This window comes from Acromyrmex echinatior, chromosome 13 (assembly GCF_024713525.1).
Source record: "Acromyrmex echinatior isolate Ae372 chromosome 13, ASM2471352v2, whole genome shotgun sequence".
In the NCBI taxonomy this organism is placed as follows: Eukaryota; Metazoa; Arthropoda; class Insecta; order Hymenoptera; family Formicidae; genus Acromyrmex; species Acromyrmex echinatior.
In genome coordinates this window covers 9,911,852-9,934,600 of record NC_141864.1, presented here as the reverse complement: position 1 = coordinate 9,934,600, position 22,749 = coordinate 9,911,852, and the positions used below count along the sequence as shown (strand labels likewise).

General features: G+C 36.2%; 1 protein-coding gene and 1 long non-coding RNA gene across 3 annotated transcripts in view; one reads left to right on the top strand and one right to left on the bottom strand.

Moving 5' to 3' along the window:
• The window catches only part of LOC105146130 (uncharacterized), a 62,127-nt gene that overhangs the window by 2,043 nt on the left and 37,335 nt on the right, over positions 1-22,749 (top strand). The gene's annotated exons all lie outside the window — the stretch shown is intronic.
• LOC105146131 (uncharacterized) lies at positions 5,965-21,349 on the bottom strand. 2 transcript variants are annotated; one of them, XR_015547094.1, is made up of 2 exons: positions 15,970-21,349; positions 5,965-13,725 (listed from the first exon to the last, which is right to left on the bottom strand). XR_015547094.1 is itself a non-coding variant. In XM_011056198.2 (2 exons), exons 1-2 carry the CDS (start codon positions 19,158-19,160, stop codon positions 16,044-16,046), a joined length of 3,021 nt encoding a protein of 1,006 aa, XP_011054500.1. In that variant the 5' UTR covers positions 19,161-21,349; the 3' UTR covers positions 14,106-16,043. The 2 variants fall into 2 exon arrangements, 1 of the variants encoding a protein (XP_011054500.1); XM_011056198.2 differs by lacking the exon at positions 5,965-13,725 and having other exon boundaries at positions 14,106-17,996; positions 18,093-21,349.

The following is a 22,749-nucleotide window of genomic DNA, read 5'->3' as shown; positions in this document are numbered from 1 at the left end:
ATTTTATTTTATTAAAAATATATCATTGTTTAGAATTTGTTTATAAAGATTTAAAGGTTGAGGAATATTTATTATTATTTCTTAACATGTATTATTCGATAATTTTGAACTATAGTAGGCATAAAAATTACGTTATTTAATTGAAAAGATTTATAATTAAGATTCTCCTCTTTCTCCTCTTATTTATTTATTATATTACTCCCTTCATTTCTTTATTGCGACGATTTCATATCAGATTTTCGTAACGATTAGTCGTCGACTAAAAAAAGAAAATTATTAAATATAGAATTCATGGAATTCATCACGAATCCGCGTTCACACGTGTCGAGCAGTCGCATGTAAACACACTGCAAATCCAAGTGTATAAAAAGTGATACATGTGTGTATGATTAGTTTTCCGTGTAAAAATGATACTACATTCACGTATAAACCCTTTTTATATATTATAAAATTTTATATATTATATATTATATTATACGGTATATAAAATATAACTCTTTCTCAATTTCATTTCACGAATTGCGAAATGTTTTAATCTGGGAACGTAACTGCCCATAAATAAATTCGTTACATAACACGAATGAAATTGATTCTACAAGAATATTTCAATCTTCTATTTTATTTTATGTATTATCTTATCTAATGTCGTAAAATTTATTTTATCTTCCTTAACTTCATTACCCAACGCATGATGAAAATTATCAGATGATACCTCCTATTGATAACTTGCGACAGCTATAATAAATGTGTGTGTTATCGATCTCGAAGCATATCTTTCACGGCCGCGTCCTTCCGCCTTCCGAACGCAACGACGATTCTTGTGTACGAGGTTCGGAACGCAGATAAATCTTCGAAACGGCGAGCAGAGCACCTACGGCAGGGTGTTCAGCTATTGAGCCGATCTCCAGGGCCGTATCCATCGATCTATTCAAGTTCACGGGAGCATGTCCGTGTGGCGCGGATTCGTGAAGCGAGTACCGAAGAGGGAACGGGAAGGAGCGCGAGGGAGAGGAGACGAATGCACCGGCAGCAGTAAGGACCAGGTGCATCCACGGGAGCCTGGGAAGCGCAAACTACGGCGAATGAAACGCCGGCAGATGCTACCAGGCCATATCGAGAGAGAGAGAGAGAGAGAGAACAGGCCTTCCGCGTCGTCTATATATGCACAAGGCGCATCCCGTCTAACGTCGCCGACTTTGTTTGCTCACGAAACCGTCGTGTTGGTGCATTCGAGCTCCGAATTCGTTTCCTCTCCTTTCGACCGCCACACCGCGTCGACCGATCGCGGAAAATTCATTCGCTCCAACTGTGAGTTCCTGCCGAGGAACGTTACCGTTCTCAAATTATCTGAGTTTATTACATATGGAATATGTCATCCTTTTAATCATTTTAGTATAATTATAATAGACAAGATTTTATAAAAAACGATTTTTTGCTGAAATATCTAAAAATTTGAATAGATACAGATCTAAAGAATTTTGTTGAAGTATTAAATAATAATTATGTAGGAAACTGAAGCATGATGAGAAATAATGCTCCGTAAAAAGTCCTACATAATTATTTTGATCTAATATGTATGATAATTAATTTTGATCTAACGCAATTGTTTTCAGATCTGTATCTAACTAAATTTTTATATTTCAGCAAAACTCTCTCTCTCTCTCCTCTTTCTCTCTTTCCGTGTATTAGTACATAGATATATTGTTTTTGAAACTTGTCCGAGGAATAGAGATTAATTGAGAATCCTGAATAATTCCTGAGTGAAAATTGTTTCCAAATTATACTCTTGTGTATCGATGTTGTTTTTAAAAAAATTCATATTTATTGTATTGATTTTTCGGATAGTCGAATTTAGGATATTGCCAGAGCTCGCCATTGAAATCGCCGTTCACATCCATGATTGCGGCGTAACGGGTCTGCAAATTTTTTTTTTCTTTCCCCCTCACCTCGTTTCCTCCCCTCTCCCATCGCAGATTGAAAGTGTTGCTAAAAAATAAATGTGCCGTTTCGCATTACGTCCGGTCGCGCGCACTGTTTCGTCACGTATTACGGACTTTCTCTGTAACTTTCACCGTAGACATTATGAACAATCACGCGAACGATCGTCTTTATTATTTGCACTGTATACTCGTGCAGTTACGCAATCGTTCGAACTGCTTTCACGACATCACGTGGGCTGTTTAAGCGAGGTAGTAACTTGGAAAAGTAGCGAAATGTCGCTTTTAATAATGCAACACATTATTTAATCAAGCGGATGTTAAACGAGATTGCATCCCATATCGTATTATAAATCGATAATTAAAAACTTTCTTGCTACTTCAATATAAAATCATATATTTATTGATAAAAAATGTTTGACATTTAATCGTTGGTGTTTTATGTACGTAAGCGCTAAAATTATTATAACTTATTTCGTGAAATTCTAATAATTACTTTATATAATATTTTGTAAAATTAAAAAGCAAGCATGTTGAAGGACTCATTGTGTAAAATTTTGAAGCCAGTGTTACGATGACGAATCAAACGGCGTAACTTAGGAACGCGCCATATGTTCGACATAAGATATTTTTTGTCTCGAATTCGACACTAATATGTTATAGGTTCCTCCTCTCTTCAAAATCTAATATTGCGTAACAATTTTACTTAGTATTTTTTTACAGATAGAATAAATTATCGATTTTTTTTTCATTTTTTAATAAGTAATTTATCTTGATACACAAAATAACTTGATTTATAATATTATTATTTGATAGAAAAGAAATTAAAAAACAATTGATTAAAAATAATATAAAGTATCAAACTTGGTATCAAATTAAAAAATTTCTAAGAGTAAATTTTAGCAACGTTTAGAGAGTATCATAAGTCTTCTTACAATAGAAAACAAAGATTTTAAGATTATATTAGCAGGCGAAAGTGATAATTGAAGCCTTGACATAAAAAATAACATAAGCGACAAAAATGTATAGCATGTATGAAAATAGAAAAATATCAAGTATTTTCTTAGCTTATATTTAATTTATTTTTATAAAATTTATAGTATATTTTTTGTCATCTGTTTTCGAGATTATTACTTGTTATTCCAATATCTTAATATTTAATATTATTTAAATTCTAATTTTGCTGTGTCTAATTTCGCCACTGTTTATGAATAAAGGTCGAGACGAGAATGAATTAATAGACGAACGTCACGCGTCGTAACGGAAACGGACACACGTGAGACTATCTTTTTACTTTCGAAAACCTTCCAAGGTGAAACGCTTGTAAAGAGATCGAAACGAAAGCGAGCGTGCAGCAGTAACACGGGCCACACTAATTCGACTTCCCGTGCCAGAAGTATCTCCAAGAATTTCCAAGGGAACCTTGATGCAGTAACTTTCATCCTGCGCGACCTACCTCACGTATTTCCCCATAACTTCTTCGTAGCCTCCTTTCGGTCTGTGACCTATCTAATCTAAATACATTCTGATCTTGGAACTAGAGAATCTACTTAAAAAGGATTGATATCACGTAACCATTTAAATTTTGGCTGAAAATTTCGAATTTCCATTTTCATTTCTTCGAAATAATTTTTCTTTAATATATTACGTACTTTTAGGGCTGCCATAAAACTAGAAATCAGGGAAATGTCATTGAATTTTAGAATAAAAAATTTGTGACAACCTTTGACTTTATAGGCTACATTCTTTTAAATCGCCAGTTTACTTTTCACTTCGTATGCTTCTTATACGAAGCGTCGCACGAAATATTGATCGCGCGTGAAGAACGTACGATTAATTTGTATTCGTTGAAGAAGCCGAGGAGATACCAAGAAGATATCTGAAGGAGAACGAAGGGAAATGCTTGAAGCATAGTAGAATCGCGAATAAAAGGTTGTGCTCGTCTTTATCCCCGGCTTATCGGCTACGATTTATGCCCGTCGAAGGGCTCATTTCTCAAATTTCGGGCTCCCCTCCTTTTCACGCGGATCGGTGAAGACTCGTTCCCGCGGGACTGCATCGGCCGATAAAGGAAACCTGCATTGTCACGTAGGGCATATATCGTCTTAACAAAAAAGTCGCCGTCAGATAGTGGAACAAGGCGAGATAAAGTCCTGGGGGAGAAGGGAGAAGAGAGAGAGAGAGAGCTCAGGAACGAGTAAAAGAACGTGAGGATGCAACTCATTACGACAGCTGTCTTCGCTGTGGGAAAAATCCTGCGGATGCACATCGGAAGCTGGGTCATCCCAGTCACCGCAGAAGTTCATTAATTGAGAAAATTGCTTTGTAAAATATATATTCTCAATCAGATTATTATATCACACGGATGATTCACGATTCATTAATCGAATTCACACGTTCTCTCAGCTTGCGTGGGAGATCGATTTTATGATTCATGAAAACATTTCTATATCTACATCAAAAAAGAAAAATGTAGAGAATATTTTTTATCTTAAACTTCTAAATAACTTATTTGTCTGAAAAACATGTTTTTGTATTTATTATAGTTTTGACATTTACCATTTTTATATCAAGTTGTTTTTCGATTAAGAATTTTATTGGCTTAAACCTAAGCTATAATTAAATTTGATTAATTAATGCCATAAGCATATATAAATTTTTCGATTTTTTTTTTTTACATCTTTGTACTTTTATCAATGTATCGCTTCTCAATGATGCGATTCGCTCAAAATGTTGCGCGTTAACATGATTCAAAGTCCTGGCGAGTATCCCACAGCCTTGAAGGAACATATGGTCCATGGGCTAAGGGCATCGTTCATTGGCCGACACGCAGACTCGTAATCTTGCTATTTATCACGGGATGCGAGAACGCGGCGGTAATCTTCGTGCGTTAAGCCGGTCGTGGTAATCGGCTGAAAAATATCGATGGTAAAAAGGGTTGACCGAGAGGAGAGAAAATAATTTTTCCGCTGGTCACGCACGTTAGGAAAATCGCTCTAAAAAAACGAAAAACGTTTATTCTGATGAAAACTACGTGCGTGACACCTTTCGTGCACGATAAGATATACGAGGGTAGCAATTATCTCAGAAAGTGATTTCAGACGGCAATGTTCCGTTAATTTATGCTTAGCCGATCATTATTCAGCTTCAACGCGAATGAATGAAAAGATGAAAACAAATGAATTTAAAATCTATATATGTTACTAAATTAACAATTTAATTTATTAATAATTCGATATTAATTATTGATACAAATCTCGATATATTAAAGAGAACAGAATTCTTTCGATCAGAAATACTTTCATCAATCTTTCCAAGTTTAATTTCTTTATTGTTTAATTATCGACATTACTTTAGTAATTACAAATTATTAGGTGTTGGAATTAATTCGTAGCGTTTTTTAATGAAAGAATGTTATTTATTTCACATGAGCATTAAAAAATACATTAATGAAAGTACTTCCCATCACTTGTAAAACGCTACGAATTAATTCCAACACCTAATAAATCCTATCGAAAGAAATCACACATTTATTCTGCTAATACTTATATTTCCTTAATCCTGTGTAAATTTATCTCACCTCATCGTCACGCCATGAGAAATGCTTATTATGAAGCGACTTGCGTGTTTCAAACGCCGATAATTATTTAACGGCCTTGCCGCGTCGCTTAAATGTCGTAAACAGCGACACAAGTCATTAAATAAATTACTCTGTTATGCGCGTTATAATGTAAGCATATTGTGATACTATAGCTTCTATTATGTTACGTGCGTGCAAGTGTATATGTATGTTATTATACTATAATTTTCCCTCTTCACGAATACTTACCGTGGTACCTTCGCTGATCGTCTCGCTCGCGTACAACGATTGTCCTCGTGGTAAATCACTATCTTTCGGACGTTCAGTGCAACAAGAAAAACGTATAATAATGAGACACATACTTACGGAAAAGAAAAGGAAAAAAAAAAAATATCGAAAAGCGAACGTAGGAGAGGGATGGGAAATCCATTAACGTCACAGAGTCAGTCACCGTTGGATATTCATTATTTATTAATTAGCTAATATTATTCTGAAAACGTATGAACATTTGTACATGTGTTTTGTATCATGAGGTACTTGTGTATGGCGTTCGTCATATACGTAATCGGCGCAGTACGAGTGCACGAGTGCGGACACGCACCCGTATACAAATCTACGCGGTTTGCATGATCGAGATCCGCTCGAGCTTTTTACTTCACGGCTTCCCTCGCTTCTTAATTCCCTTTGAATTTTTCTCGTGGCGGCAGTGTGCTCCTCTCGAAAGGGCTAGTAGTTACAGAGTTAATTGTATTTTTATATGAGAATGCGCGCGCAAACCGCGACTCGCGGCTGGATGGCTTCCCCGATGTTGCCGATCGGCAACGAGTACTATAACAAGTATTGCGATTCGGCAATCTTGGACAATTGCCGATTGTTCTTTTTTTCTTTCGTCTTTTCGGAATGATTTCACCTCTGCGAGGCACATAAGACTCGTGATTGTATCGCGCAAGTATCGCTGGAATGTGGCCGTCCGAGTTTTGCCACCTTTTACTAAAGCTTGAACTCTTCTGCATTGGACAAATATAATTCGGTCACATTCAGCGTTAAATACGCGTTCAGGATATGCATTTAAGCAAACATCTCGCATTTCGTGGATCTCGATTGTCACACTCATAAGACGATATATCGTCGATTGCTCGTGAGATTTTTCGCGGCGAGATATAATAGCAGCCGCCACGCAGCTCGTTGATTGATTTCTCACTTAGAATTTAGTAGTCTAGAATTTAAATATATAATATATATAGATTCATTTATTTATATATATATTTATATATTTATATACCAAAAAACATTCGTTCACAACGAATTAGAAAACATAAAAATTTAGCTAGAAGACGCATAATACAGTACATTGGACTACATCTAATATTCGACTTATCCTTTTTCTTATCCCATATACGCTGCTCTTCTCATTCATTTGCTATTTTTCATTCACTCTTTCTCTCTCTCTCTCTCTCTCTCTCACTCTCTACTTTTCATTCGGTTCCTCTTTCGTTTTATAAATCGCATCAATATATTGCTTCATCATCAGGTAGATGTTGTCTAAGTCTAACAACGATGTGGACTCGCTGATAGCTGAACAGGGACCAACGAGGCGATCGGCTATTAATTATTATTGCTGCAAAACAAGGAAAGGGCGAGCGGTAATCATTACCGCGTAATTCGCAATTAAATCCACGCGACTATCGATCTTCGTCGTCGTGGTCGTCTGATCGCTCGTTCTCTTCATTTTTTTTTTCAGCCCTGCCGTATCGCTGCGCAAGTCTCTCGATTCGCGTTTGCTTCGCCGAGCTTTTTTTTTTTGACGACGTTGATTAGCTTTCTATAAGGATGCGTATCAGCTGATTATAGATCTTTAAACAGCGATGTTTAAACTGACGATGTATAATTCGCTCGGCAATAAACCAGCATGAAAACGCTGATGGGACAACATTATAAGTGGAAGAAAATTCGTAATTTTAAAATAAAATTTTTAAAATTTTCAAAAATCTCAATTGATATATACTTTAGTTAGATCATCCGAAAAAAATTCAAAGACTCTAACTTACCATCTCCCGAAACAATCAAGTCGCGTGCGAGATCAGAATTTTTTGCCTCATCCGAAGGAATTCGCGGGACATCCTTATCTCGTCTCTCGATTCTTCGAGATTATTTATTTATTTATCCTTTTTTGCACTTAAATCGTCGAAGCGCGGCGAACGATATCATCATCGCTATTGGCGAAGCACTCGCGAATCGAACGATTCTTTTCGTCGAGTCCACAACAATTTGCTAAATTACAGAATGCCCAAGGTTACGAGTACGCGACGAGAAGCTGGCGTGGGAGAGGAAACGGGGGGGAGGGGAGGGGGAGGGGGAGGGGGAGGAAAGGATTACAGAAGGGAGACGGTGGGTGTAATGATACAGATCGGGAGGATGGGCGATTCGCCACGATCAGGATATTTCATGGAATCTCGTGGGCACGTACATGCCCACGTGTCCGTACTCTGATATTAACTAAATTGGCCAATAAAAGCGCGAGAAAAAATGCCCGTGCAAACAGTATATAAAACGGAAGGAATTCACGGATTTCGTACATAAAACGGCTGAAAACGGAATTCTGCCCGCCGGAATTAATGTAGCTCGATCACGAATACGCGAAACAAATATAACGTGCATTAACCCGTTCGGTACCCATGTATCATACGCCATATCTCAAACTTCGCATAAATGTGGTATATCGTATAAGGCAAGGCTAAATTGCTTCAACACAATACATAATTTCGTATTGCAAGGAAAAATATTTTCGAAGCACTTGAGAAAGTAATTCATGAATCTTTTAACGTTTCATGTTTACGTTTTACGTGTATATACATACATATAATCTTAAATATGAGATAACAGTGTTAATGCGAATTTACTCGTCTTATAGTGATACAAAGTGTAATTGGATTTCGCTGATAGTACGATATACCCATACATCAAATAATACATGCAATATATACACTATGTAATTCATAAAGCGCAGAATGAGTGCGTTGAATAAAAAAAAAAAAAAACGTAAGGAAAGGAGGAAACAAAAAGAAAAACAAAAAAATGCCTTTTTAAATTTATTTAAGGACAATTTGTTTTAAGAAATAAAATATAAATTTGTGAAAACAAAAACTTGCATGTTATTATTAAAACTTATAAAACTTATAAAAACAAACAGTAATACATATTATTACTAACTAATCAAATTATTAACTAATTATATCTATCTTTTCGACTTGCTTTTCTCAGTTTACTTTCTTTAGAATATTATTATATAGTACAAATCTCCGGTGTAGATTAGATACAGATATCGTTACATGTTTACTTGAAATAAGGAAGTAAGTGAGCATTAAATCTCATACAATGAGAACAATTATCTCTTTCAAGTTCTATTATTATTAAAATATAAAAATTCATGACTAGCAGTATAAAAAAATCTATATGATGCCAGTTGATGTTAACCTAAGATGCGTAAACAGAATTGAAAATCTTTTTAAAATCCTACAACATATTAATGTTTATATTATATAAATTTTGAAAAAAATAATCTTGTTCTGCGTAATGTTGAAAATAATCTGAATGCAAGACCTTGCATATTGGAATTCTTCGAGAATAATCTACTTTTAAATACAATTTTTGCAATTCTCTATCAAAGAGATTACGCATTCAAGGTTAACATCTTTGAAAGAGTGGAGTGAACATGCAAAATCCTAAAAAAGCTATTATTCGGAAATTTAAAAAATGGTCTGAAAAATTATAATCGAAATCCGTAAGACAAATAATGAGGAATATATTTTTTCCGATGATTTTTTAAGATACACAAAGTCGAAAAATTTCACGATCTTAATATTAGTATATTTATTGGAACCACGAGCTATTTATTTTATTTTATTTTATTTTATGTCTCTGCGCACCTTAGCGCCGAAACATTATCAGTCTCCAATCAATCTCCAGATTATATTTATTGATTTGGTAATAGTTTTGTGCCATTTTTTAAATTTCATTCTTTCGGGACTTTGTACGCTCGTTTAGAGGAATAGAAAACGCTTTGTTTTGTATTTGGAATGAAATTAATGTCATATACTTATAATTGAAATATCATTCATGTCACAATAATCGCACACTATTTCGCATTCTCTCTCTATGGAACTTTATAATTTACCGACACGCATAGCTATGGCACAAGAGACATTTAAACAAGAGGTGTGTGCTTCTTCCGACACCAACGGAATAAAAGTGCTTCAATACCGAACTAACCGGACTGGAGAAAAGAAGGCTCTGGCCATACTCCAAAAAAAAAGGAATATTCAAGTATAGCATTTCGCGAAGAAGTCGCGAATCATCCAGAAAAGTTTTTATATAAATTGGACAGAATTAATTATTTTACAGAAATTGAATCAAGAAGGCAAGAAAAATAATGGAATTGACGTGACTCCGAAAAATAAAAATAAGAAAATTGAATTTTCTTATAGTGTCAAAGAAGACATAGAACTCGAGAAAAAAGGGGAGAAGAAAGAAGAAAACAAGCAGCAAGAATCAACTGATTTTGATCCAATGAAACTTCACCGTCAATTATTAAGAACATCAGTAAAAAGATAAACACCACCAGTAAAGCTTAAGAAATCATCAACACACTGCACAATATAATATTGAGCGCACAATACAGTCGTAGAAGTAAAAATTTTTGACAATTTATTGCTATCTACTAGTAAAATCCAAATTTTTTATGATTCAGACTTTCAAAACAACGTACGGGACATTGCACATGATATGAATAGGATGACATGATGGCACATTTTGTAAAAATTTACATTCTACGAGAGATTAAATTGATGACTTATGCACAGCGTATAATATTAAGTGTAAATAAGTTTTGTATATAATACATATAATACACTATATCGCAGCAATCGTCTGGTCAGTCCGGTGTCGGAGGAAGCAACTTTTATTCAATGCGTAAATTAATTACTTTTTAATATACTCTTTGAGAAAATGCCCATGAAATCAGAATCACATTTTTTTAGAGGGTTTTTCCAACACCATTAATATTACTGTTTCATTTTGTAGTTCAAATCGCGTTTATATGTACATATGTCTTATCATTATCCTTAAAATATAGTATATAGACACAATGTCCTCGAATACAATTCTTCTGAAATCCTTCTAAAATCCTTAGAATAAAAAACAAATGAGAAACTTAGATTCCCCTTTTTTTTCTTTTTTCAGAAGATAATGATCTAGAGAAGTATTATAACATTCGCGTAATATTTCCGAATTTTGAAAATATTGATTACGGAATTATAATTCCTCAAGATTTTTTATTTTCATCTCGGGACATTGTTTCTAAATTGATTTCTACATATGTAACATACATTGGAATATCTAGGGGATCATTCCTTTCTTTTTTTTTTTTCAAAAAAATCTTATAAATGGACCCAAAGACCATTTAAACAACCTAAAACATTGTATTTGTTAAAAGAATTATTAGATATTCGAAACCTAAGATATGCATTATCCTACTGGCCTAATATATCATATGTAAGTTTTAGAAAATAATCCCCCAGTGTACATACACACATTGTATAAGCGTTCACTTATACGAATACGTAGCACATAGCATGCCGGGTTAATCATCATTTTTAATAGGCGTTTTCTAAATGAATGAAATGTACAGGGAATATCATAATATGATAATTTTTATCAATAATAATAATAATAATAAGAATATAATATTATATAATATAATATAGAATACAATAATATTATATAATAATCGAATAGTCAATAATGAAGAAACAAGCGAAGTGCACATTCGCGCTTCGAGAACAACTATACACAAAACCCTTGAACAAAATTCTTTACTTATATAGAGGAAGCACTAAAAATTAAATCGTTATTAATAAAATGTTCTTATTACATATGCTTCACTCATATTTTTTCTTTACCGTCTTCCATTCCGGAGACGAATAAAATTGCGAACAAAAGTATTGTTCTCCTTTCGCCCTCACATACAATGATTGTTTTACAAAACAGTGATATGGCTAGATCGTAATTGGAATTTTCTTCTCAATTCGCGTACGTTTACGATTATTATTATTTTTTTTTAATTAAAATCGAATGTACAGTAACACTGTTTGTGATATGTGTCTAGAAAACGCCACTCTTCTAGAATCTTCGCGTTTTCGGTTGCGTACTAACTACTAAATACAGAAACGTAATATAGACGTTCTAATTGACGATAATAAAAATGCCAAATGTACATTCTATCAAATAGTACGCAAAATTATTGGCTCAATTTTACGTACTGCAAGTAAGTCTTTTCATCAATTTGTGTACATTTCTGTTTGCTTTAATATTTATGTATAATGCTTATATACACATTTAAGTCGTATTAGTGCGCATTGACACATCCAATCAAATTTGCTATTAGATCAATTTTTCTCCTATTCTTTCTCTCTCTTTTTTTGTTTCTCACATTACTCATTCGTACATTATTGTTAAATTCTAGATTACAACGTTTTATTACAAGTCGATTAAACCTACGGGCGATGCGAAAAAAAGTAAAAAAAAATAATTTTTACACTTTTATACAATTATATCTTCTGAACTTTTGAAGACTAATATTCGGATAAAGAAAAGAAATGATCTTCATCGACGGCACATAACGCTTAAGTTTTATCCGTTAATACTTAAAATGCAATATGTGGAAATCCGTCGTTTCGCCCGCATTTGCTACCTTTACAGTATTATTATTATTATTATTATTGCATTGGCTCTTTTATCTTTTCTTTTTTCTTCATCCATTCATCGTTAATACCTGAACTCTGAGGTAGACAGTTCCGGGTTGACATTACGTAGTAAAAATGGCAAGAGTGTGATATATCATTTACCATGTTACCGTGTTACCGTTATATATTAAACGATATTATTATGTTTACCTTTCTTTAATACAATAAACAGAATAGGGCTCGAAAGGATATCGCGCTTGCACTTATGACATATGAATACATGATGCACTGCTATGTGTACATTCTCTGATTCTATCTTTACACATGTCTATGCGTGGTTTCATACAGGATATTTCTAAAATGATATTATTTTGTGTCTGGCAATGCCGGCCAGTTTCGAACATCCGCTAATGCGTATGTCTGCTAAGTACAGTTGTATCTTAGAAATAAAGAATAAAGGAATGTTAATTACATTTCCTTACAAATTTTCAATGAATCACATTCTCTCTCTCTCTCTCTCTCACTCTCTGCAAATATAATATTCTTTTAGAAATATCTTGTATATGGTATTTATCGTAACAGTCACGCAATCTTTGAGGCACTTGCGAAATTATTAATATAAATATATTATTAATTAATTATTAATTATGTTACTATATAATATTATGTTAATATTAGATATTATTAATACATTAATAATATCCGACCGCAAAAAACGAGCTGCTATAATATTACGGTATTAAATATTAAACGTTATTAATAATACCAATATTATAAATTTGTCGAAAAAGTTTTAACAAACAATTTGGAATATGCAACGAAAATCATAAAACATTTATTTTTTATTAAAATGACTGAATGCCTAAAAAATGCGGACCGTAACGATAAATGCATGAACCTAATAGAACTTAAGATATAAAATATGTACAATTATATTAGGTGTTGGAATTAATTCGTAGCATTTTTAATGAAAGAATGTTATTTATTTCACATGAGCATTAAAAAATACATTAATGAAAGTACTTCCCATCACTTGTAAAACGCTACGAATTAATTCCAACACCTAATATATAAACAGATTATTATGTTTGTAATGGAACAAACAAATTTAATTGAAAGATTAACATAATCGACATTAGAGATAATTCTCTTTAAACAACAACGGTTGAATGAAAATTTAAATAATCAAAATCGCGTGAAATTATTGACGCACCTGAAATCGGTCGCTCGATTCGACAACAACCGACGGAAACAATTATGCGTACCTGGGCGTTATTTCGTTATAATGACGTGAACGTTTACCCACAATTGCATGCTTGCGTGCGCCGAACGACGCGTGGCTCGAAGGGAAATTCGCTCCAAAGGGTCGGGATCGCAGCTTCGATGATTAGCTCGTTTTGCCAGTAATTAATCAGGGATCGATTAATCAGTGATGTCAATATGCGGAACGATTGAGCTGCGAAAATATCTAATTGGCAAATTTCAATACAGAGAATATATATAGGAACATGTCGACAATCACTAATAAATGAATTAATACCTCAAGATATTTAGTATAAAAAAATATGTTGATAAATAAAATAAAAATATCGAAATACTTCTCAGATCAATAGAGTGTGTGTTAATGTTAAAACATTGGTTGATTATGCTAATAAATAGAATAAAAATTCATTGATGTAATTGAATATAATATACAAATTCAAAGGAAAATATAGATGGAATGAAGATATGTAAATCATTTAAATAATATAGCATAATATGGCTCAAATAATATAAAAAATTATGTAGTTTCGTTTACATAATTTTACATAATTTTTTTAACAATTTATATATAAAATCATAAAAGAATTTAATTTTTTTTTCAAATTAATAAAGTCACATTATCAAGATTTTTTACGAAGATAATATAAAAATGGGAGCGAAATTCAATTCGAGCAACGCACAGATCGTATAATTAAAACTTATCTAACTTTTAATTAAAATATTTAAATTAACAAATGAGGCACTGTGAGAACGTGCCCGATCAACGATTGAAATGCACATCAAAAGGAATGTAAAATTGTTATAGATAGAAATCTTAAAGATATCTTACCTTAAAGATTCTCTTATTAATCGAAATACATTGGAATTATCCGAAAACAAAGAACTTTAAATTTAATAAAAATTTTTTATATTAAATTTTATAAAAATTTGAATAAAATTTGAATAAAATTTTCTATTGTTATTACTGAACACGTAAAAGAAAAAGAAAATTCATAATATATATAAGATTTTACTATATACAGTACTATATACAGTACTACAAATAATCATTTCATTAAATTTACAATTTCAATAAAAATATAATAAAATATATTTTTAAAAAATAGGAGTAAATTTCTGCTCATCGATATAAGTTTTTATGGCAAAGATGCTAAATGTTTCTATTTCTGATAAAAAGATTTTTATGCTTAGTTTTATTAGTTTTTATGCTTAGTTATATTTTCCTTCAATCAAAGAGCAGTAAGAACTTTATTATTCTAATATTGATTTATATCAATTTTATATTTATAATTTATGTTAATATAAATAATAATAATATTAATAATTATAAAATTCATGATTATAATGTAGTTATAATTATTAATATTGTTTTATTTATTAAAAAATTATTACGTTTCTATCTATAACATGCATGCATTCTGAAATATATAAATATGTATATATACATATTCATATATTTAAAAAATATATGAATATGTATATATCATACTTTATAAAAAAAAAAAAAATGAAAAATGTGCATAATGACAAATTTGTACATAATTAAATACATAAGTAAAAGTTTTAATAATTGTAGAATTACGTTTGATAAAGTACAAAATAAAATATGGTTGTAAATATATAATTATTAATAGTAACTTTAATACCAAAAGTATAAAAAAGTATAAAACAAGTATGTTTATTGGCCTTTCTCTTATAGTTGTAATTTCATATTAAACAACCTTTTTTTATTTCATACTATTATCAATAATTACAATATAATAATAATATACACTTATATTTTTTTCAATATACTTTGTACAATTTGTAAGTTTAATATTGTGTGTCGATTTTAATTTCTCAATCATTTATATGACATTTTCAATTCTTTTGAGATCGTCATCAGAAACATCGGATTATTGAATTAAAGTCGCGATCAATTAAATCAAGCAATTAATGTGTCAAAAACAACAGAAAAAAATTTCATGCCATTTTGTCGAAATTAATTTTTAATATCGCAATAATTCTTGTTCTATTATTATGAAAATATCGTACATAATGATCCGTTTTTTTTTATATTATGTGTGTAAGAAACATCAGTGATTTCGTTTAATCTTTTCATCCAATTATTTTGGCTTAGAGAATATTGAGCTCCTTCAATCCTCGAATAGACATTAAGTATTTAACGCTATTTATCGGAACTGTCCGAAAAAAAAAGAAAAGTTTTGTTCTCGGGACACATATATGATGAAGAAAATTCATTCTCAATGAATCATCATCGAATCTTATTTTACAGAGATTATACTAGTTTATCATAAATTACAATAAGCGTAAAAATAATCACCTATTAATTTAGCGATTGTTATCGCGTCGAATCGAATCTTCAATTATAAAATTATACAAAAAAATAAAAATTGCGAAGCCGTCATGGATAAAAAGACGATGTCCTTTGGCCGGCAAGGAATCTTACCTCGCGTTTTGTTATTAGGACGATCTCGAGGCTGCGCATCCAATCGAACGTAGACATCCCAAGGACATGTGTCTTTATAATTCCATGCAGTTGCTATTGAATTGAACGTTGATCCGTGAACATTGTGGATCATTGTTGGGCCTTTGAGCGTTGTTGCCTTGTTGAGCATTGACTCGTGAATTATGGAGTCGCTGAGCGGATTGCCGTTGGTTGTTTATCCGCGTTTTTTTGTTATGTGTTTCCTGATGTTTCCTCATATGATCTTGTCTGATGAATCCCTTACCGCAAGTATCACATTTAAAGGGTCTTGTACCAGTGTGAATACAGGTGTGCCGTTTAAGATCAGTTTTATGTGCGAATACCTTTGGGCACGTGTTGCATTGATGTTTTCTGGCCAACGCGTGCATTTCCAAATGCTTTCGGTTCTTCTCTTCGTTTGAAAACCGTTTGCCGCACAGGTTGCATTTAAACGGTCTAATGCCCGAATGAAAGCTCTTGTTGTGCTGTGTCAAATAACAGGGCTTGTTGAAATTTTTATTGCAATCGAGACACTTATAGATGCCGTCTTGTGAAATGTAATTAGCATTGATGATGATGATGTCATTTTGCTTGTCCGTATTATTACTTTTGCTTTTACGCTCTTTCTTTGGCTGCAAGCCGATATTTGGATCCAAATCCTCCTTTGCTTGCCTTGGCGGCAGATGATTGTTATTCTGTATATCAATTTTTCGATTGAATTCATATCTCAACAACGTCATTTCTGAATCTTGATTTTGCTGCACCATATTACTTCCATTTGTTTGCAACATCGTTATGTCTACATCATTCAACGACTTGTAACGCGTTGATGAAAATGGGTCATAGGTCGATGTTGAAGCTTCAAAGGACTCTTGAGGAGCGATCTCCTCTACATTGAGCCCCCCCACGTTAACGGTCTGTGTCTGATGGTTTTGATCTACGACAAATTCGAATTCCGAGAAATTCGACATGATGGTATTAAAACCGGGCAACAAGCGTCGTGGCTGCTTGTTTTGGTCGTTACCAATAGTAACTAGCTGCATGGTGGTAGGTGCTTGGGTAGATTCCAGTGGGACCGCCGGGATGTTGGTAGTAATTGTAACGTGGGGGGGCAAGGCGTTTGGGTACGGCTGAGGAGGCATCGTAGTACCCCCCATCACCGTGGATGAAGTCATTGCTGGATGGCCCGAGCCGGGCGGCGAGTTCATGTGATGAACCGGGTGGGATGATGAATCCATTGGTGAAGGGCAATTCATGTGCGATGCCGCCGGTGGGGCCATGGTGGGCGAAGTCGTGGAATGATGCACCGGCTGGCCCGATGAACCCGTTGGCAGGTGAAGTTGCTGCTGCTGCTGGAGGCCCATTTGGTGAGGCGCAGTACCCATTTGTTGCTGATGGTGCCCCGCCAGTGGCGATGACACCGGGGAATTGATTATTCCTAGAGGGATCAGTTGCGGCTGCTGATGCTGGTGCTGCACCAGGACCGCTAAAGATTCGCTGCTGTTGTTGCTGCTGGAATTGTTGCTGCAGAGCGTGGTGGGCGTGTGAAGCAGGCCCCCCGTCGCCTCGCCCGAGGGACCTGCCATCAAGTTTGGGGGACTCCGCGAAGAGTCCGGTGGAGATCGCGCGGGAGCGCAACCGCCCCTACCGCTCGTTGAATGACCAGCGCTATTATCTCTATTGGGATGATGATGACTGGTGACCGGTAAAGTTGCTGGATCAGGATCCTTTCCATTTTTTACAGCATTCTTGTGGAGCGTGGTGTTATAATGTCTCTTCAGATGCCCTGAACTTGTAAACCACTTGTTGCACGCAGTGCAATTGTATGTCTTTGGACGGCGTGGCTCGTTGCTTTTCCAAGATTGATTCGCCAACGGTGGCGCTTTCGGTGTTTGCTGCACGAATCCAGCCGATATCTGATGGCTCGGTATTGGTTGCGTGCTTGCGAGTATTGGTGAACCTTGATGCCCGTGCTCCACAGGCATATGTTGACCACGCATGTATTGATCCTGATCAGTGATAGGTGGAACATTGTTTATGGAACCCATTGACGGGTGTCCAGCATAATCATGAGTCATAGTTTGCCAGTTCAACATAGAACTTACCGAAAGCGATTCTATTCTCTGCGACTGCTGTTGTTGCATCACCTGTTGATGATGCATCTGCATCTGAAGTCCTTGTTGTTGCTGCTGCTGCTGCTGCTGCTGTTGTTGTTGCTGCTGCTGCTGTTGCTGCTGCTGCTGCTGCTGCTGCTGCATTCTCATTATCTCTTCTTCATATCGGTGTACTTTATGAGAATCCAAGTCAAGGATCTCAGCTTGCTCTTCAGGCTGTTCTTGCTTCATTTCGGTCTTGATTGTCTGTACTCCGTTATAATCGTAACCAGATTGTTGCGGTTGATTCGAGAGAGGCGGTGACGGGTGCATCTGCTGGCCTTGCTGCTGAGGACTATTGCCCAGTTGCTGATATTGAGGTGCGGATGGATACGCGGTAGGCGAATCCAAATGATTCGTTCTCATATGCTCACCTAATTGATTCGTGTCCTCATACACGGCGCCGCACTTGTCACATTGAAAAGGCGGGCTTTGCGGGCTGGTAGAGTTAGAAGTCGTGCGATCTGAGGAATACAATTGCTGATGTTGGTACGGATGATAGCGAAAACTACCATCGCGACTGCCGTTATTCTGGCCGTCTTCCTGTGATGGCGAAAAGTGATGAGACAAGATGAAAGGCTGATCGTTCTGTATGTAGTAGCCGTCGTTATACATTGGAGTTCGAAAATGATCGAATGGCGAACATATAAGTACAGCAGACTGTTGTTGTGTGTGAGATTGTTGTGATTGTTGCTGCTGCTGCGTTTGTTGCGAGGATGTTGAATCTTGAGAGGGCGACATCGATGATGCTTCACTCGTGTCCGCCGGCACGTTGTCCCGGCTCACGTGACTATTATGATTACCAGTCTTGCTATGGTTGTTATTGCTCTCTTCCTGCTGTGTCTTATTGGCCCATTGATTTAGCAAATTTTCGTGTTGATAACGCAGATGCACCTCTAGACTTTTTTCGCTCTCGAATTTTACACCGCAATCCTTGCAGTGAAGCTTCGCATTCGAACTACCGTCTACGTACTGTTGCTGTTGTTGTTGCGTCTCAACGGCACTCGTCATTTCACTCATATTGTCCTCTCCCTTCGTCTCGACGGTCAAGTCATGCACTTCAATCGTCGTTTACTCGCGATACACACGATCAAACAGTAGTCTATGCACAACGCGAACAGAATGAAACTGAACAAAATATACATGAGTACCTGACATGCGCTTGTATGCGCGCGCGCAAGTAAGACGACTTCCTTTTCTTTTTGTTTTCGATTGTTTCACCTTGCCACTGAATTGCGTCCCATATAGAACGCGATAGAATCACATGAAATATATGGGCACGACGATGACGGGTGATAACGCGAAGCGGCACCGTTGAGTGTCACATGTACGATTGAGGATTCAATCTCAGTAGGAGCGTAACATCGCGTCTTTGACTGACAGTTGAGCCGACAGCGATGGATAGGGATAGATGAGGGAGAGGCTTTTTAAACAAAAAAAAGGAGAAGGAACTAGAAAACAAAAAAAACGAGGGGATACACCGTGTTCTACATTTATCATATGACTGCACTGACTCTAAACGCGAATTTCCATTTCAATGTCGCTCGAAAAATCACGATCACCGCATGCGGCATCGTCGGCCTCGACTAGACGACGTGTCGACGACGACGTCGACGACAGCGAGACGGTACCGCTTGCTAAATTCCACTTTGATGCCGGGGACGCGGCTTTCGATAACGAGATTCGAATGATGCCGGTTACCTCGGCGGCCGAACGAACAAAACAAAATAAAAGCGAACGCGCGTATCGCTCATGATTTACATATCGAGTGGCATGCTAGTGGCCTTTGTATCTGCATTCTTCGATTCGGAGCAAGGTCGCCTTCGTTTGATGAGACGGCGTCATACGGTGTTCCGAAAGAAGAATTTGAATTTCCAAAACGAGCTTTCTAATTTCTAAAACTCCCAACGATCTTTATTTTAAAAACTATCACGAGCGCGGTTCACTTGTAGTAGTTTATTCGGAGTCTCTCTGTTCACAATTGATCGTGGGTGTCTGAAAAGTGATCACCTGACGTTACGTATTCCGGTATACAGATATACTGCGAGAACAGAAGTGAAGCCGCAAACACAATGAGACGCAACCACCTCAACCTTGCCGTCACCCCTCCGTTCGGTCTCCCCCACTTTCCCACATCTCTCTTTTTCTTCTCCTTTTCCTCTCTTCTTCTCTTTCTCTCACTCTTCTCGGATTTACACTTGCTCACTACTATCGTAGAACCGTGTCGTACGAACGCCGGCACAAGTCTGTTCTGTCGTTGAAATTCTGTAGTTTGGAGAGCTCGCGCCAAGGCACCATTCTCCTCCCCTCATCCCTCCCTCGTCCGTGTTCCGCCCCACACTGCTTCCTTCGCCAATACTCGCCACCCCCTCTCGTCGTCACTTGCCGACTCTTCGAATTCTGCCTTTCTCTCTCAGACCTCCACGCGTTTCCCCTCGTTCTCTATAATCGTCTCTCTTCCACTCGCTCTATCGTTCTCTCGAACGTCTTTCTCCTTTCTCCAACACATCAGCGAATCATGTCTTTCTCCGTTTAACGTTATAAAACTTTCTCTTTCTCTCACGAAGACTCCATCGTTCCATCACGCTCCCTTCATTGGAAGAACTCTCGTCCTTCTTGCTTTCTCCGTTATATTTTTCTCTCGCTCTTTCTCAGTTTCTCTCTCTTCCTCTCGCTTAAACTTCTCCCTCCTGTCTCGTCCAAATACTTAGCCGAAACACGAGTCTGTCTCTCTCCTGCCTTCTCTTTTGCTTGCTTACTCCTGTCCCTCCTCGGTGTACCAACCCCACTACTACCTTCGACTACAGTCGATCTTCTCCGATTCTCGCCTGAAGAGGGATAGGCACGCACGACAAAACGGTGGAAAGCGACAGCCAACCAAATTTGAGAGCTCCTTACCCCTCCTGGCTTTCGCCCTTCCTCTCCGCTCCTTCCAACGAGTATTTGGCTGTTCTCTTCCTCTTGCTTTACTCGTCCTTCTCGCTCACTTTCGACAAACGACGAATCCTACAGGAGATGCTGCTGTGCGTTTTGTCTCTCTCCGTTAGTCCCATCTTCGTTAGACTTGAATGTGTCCTCTTTCAATTACGACGCTCGCCGTTACGTCCTTCCTCCCTCTTCTACGACGCGACGCGTCTTCGGAGAGAGAACACGATGGACGTGTGCGCATGGCACGAGAATCCTTGCTCGTCTGCACGCCCGCCGGCCGGTCTTTCGTCCTTATTCACCAACTTTATACAGCGAGATTCTTCGAGATTCTCGAGATGGATCTTTCAAATCAGACACGCACCGATTTTTTCAAGTAACGCGTCTTTACTTGTGTCTTGTAAGCATCGAACATCTTTTTATGTAAAATATTAATTTTTGACGTATAAATTGATATTAATGAATTTTCAAAAATATTTTATTAATTTATCACCAAGAAGAGAGAGTCTACATGTGTGAAATTTTAATTAGCTCTCGTTACTCTGCTTTGAGAATATTACTTTCATGTACGAAGGAATCCTGCAAAGAAAAATCCTCGTAAGCATTTTAAGATCATCGCGCAAGCCAGTCCATGACTTCGCGCTCCTTTGCCAAAAAATCCTTTCGAACGACTTGAAGATTACCTAATTCCACCGAGTGATAAGCGTAACTCTTGACAGTTTGCCTAACTTTTTATTAATCCCCGAGCCACGAACCCTTCGTTGCCTACGTAAAAAGTGCGAGGGAATTATCCAGCGATAACGAAACTCTTTTTCGTTCTTTGCTCCTGTATCTGTCTCTCTTGCCCGCATTCTCTCTCTCTCTCTCTCTCTTTCTCTCTCTCTCTCTCTCTTTCTCTCTCTCTCTCTCTCCCCCTCCAGCTCCGCAAGCAATTCAATTAAATAAAAAAAATGTGAGTAACCTTGCATTTTTTGCGACATCTTTTTTTCACATGCGAACATAGTTCTCCTCGGCCTGTGCACTTTGCCTACGGAATGTGACAGGGTCTTCTATTCCGATCTCTTACCCTCCGTCTCTGCCCGATCTAACTGTATCCACCACCGCGCGCGTTTAACCCTTTACTTCAACCATGAATATGTTTATTACGTTGCACGACGGCCTGATGTAAGGGGAGAGAACCTTGCTGCATGTGGGCGATGCAGAGCACGTGGTGTCAAAACGAATGTCACCTGACTGGTACCTTTAAATGATCAGTATTAAGAATCAGGTAGCGCGGAGCGATTAACCTTTTTGCTTCAAATGTATGCCATATACCTAGTTCAGCTGAGTTCGAGAATTTCGAGAATAAACAAAAAGGCAGAGTAACTGTCTGATTTTCCGTTATTTTTCTGATTGTATTATATGTTACATTAATTTATAAAGAAATAATTAATTTGGAATATATTTTAATTGCATTCACAGTTATACGTATCGCATTTTATAATTAAATTTTTTTATTAGTATTTATTAATAATTTAAAAAAAAGAGATTTCATATTCTATAATTAAAATATTACAGAAAGTTCTTAATATTTTCGCCATATTTGTTAAATATCTTCATTAAGAAACAATTGATATTAAATAAATAAAAAGTCTCATAATCAAGATAAAAGCACGAGAATTCTGTCATTCTAAGTAAATATTAC

Excerpts from the sequence above, each read along its gene's own strand:
- LOC105146131 (XM_011056198.2), bottom strand. The coding sequence starts at position 19,160 with ATGAGTGAAATGACGAGTGCCGTTGAGACGCAACAACAACAGCAACAG. Across the intron at positions 17,997-18,092 it reads AGAGAATAGAATCGCTTTCG|GATCAATACATGCGTGGTCA; the intron begins GTAAGTTCTATG and ends ATCACTGATCAG.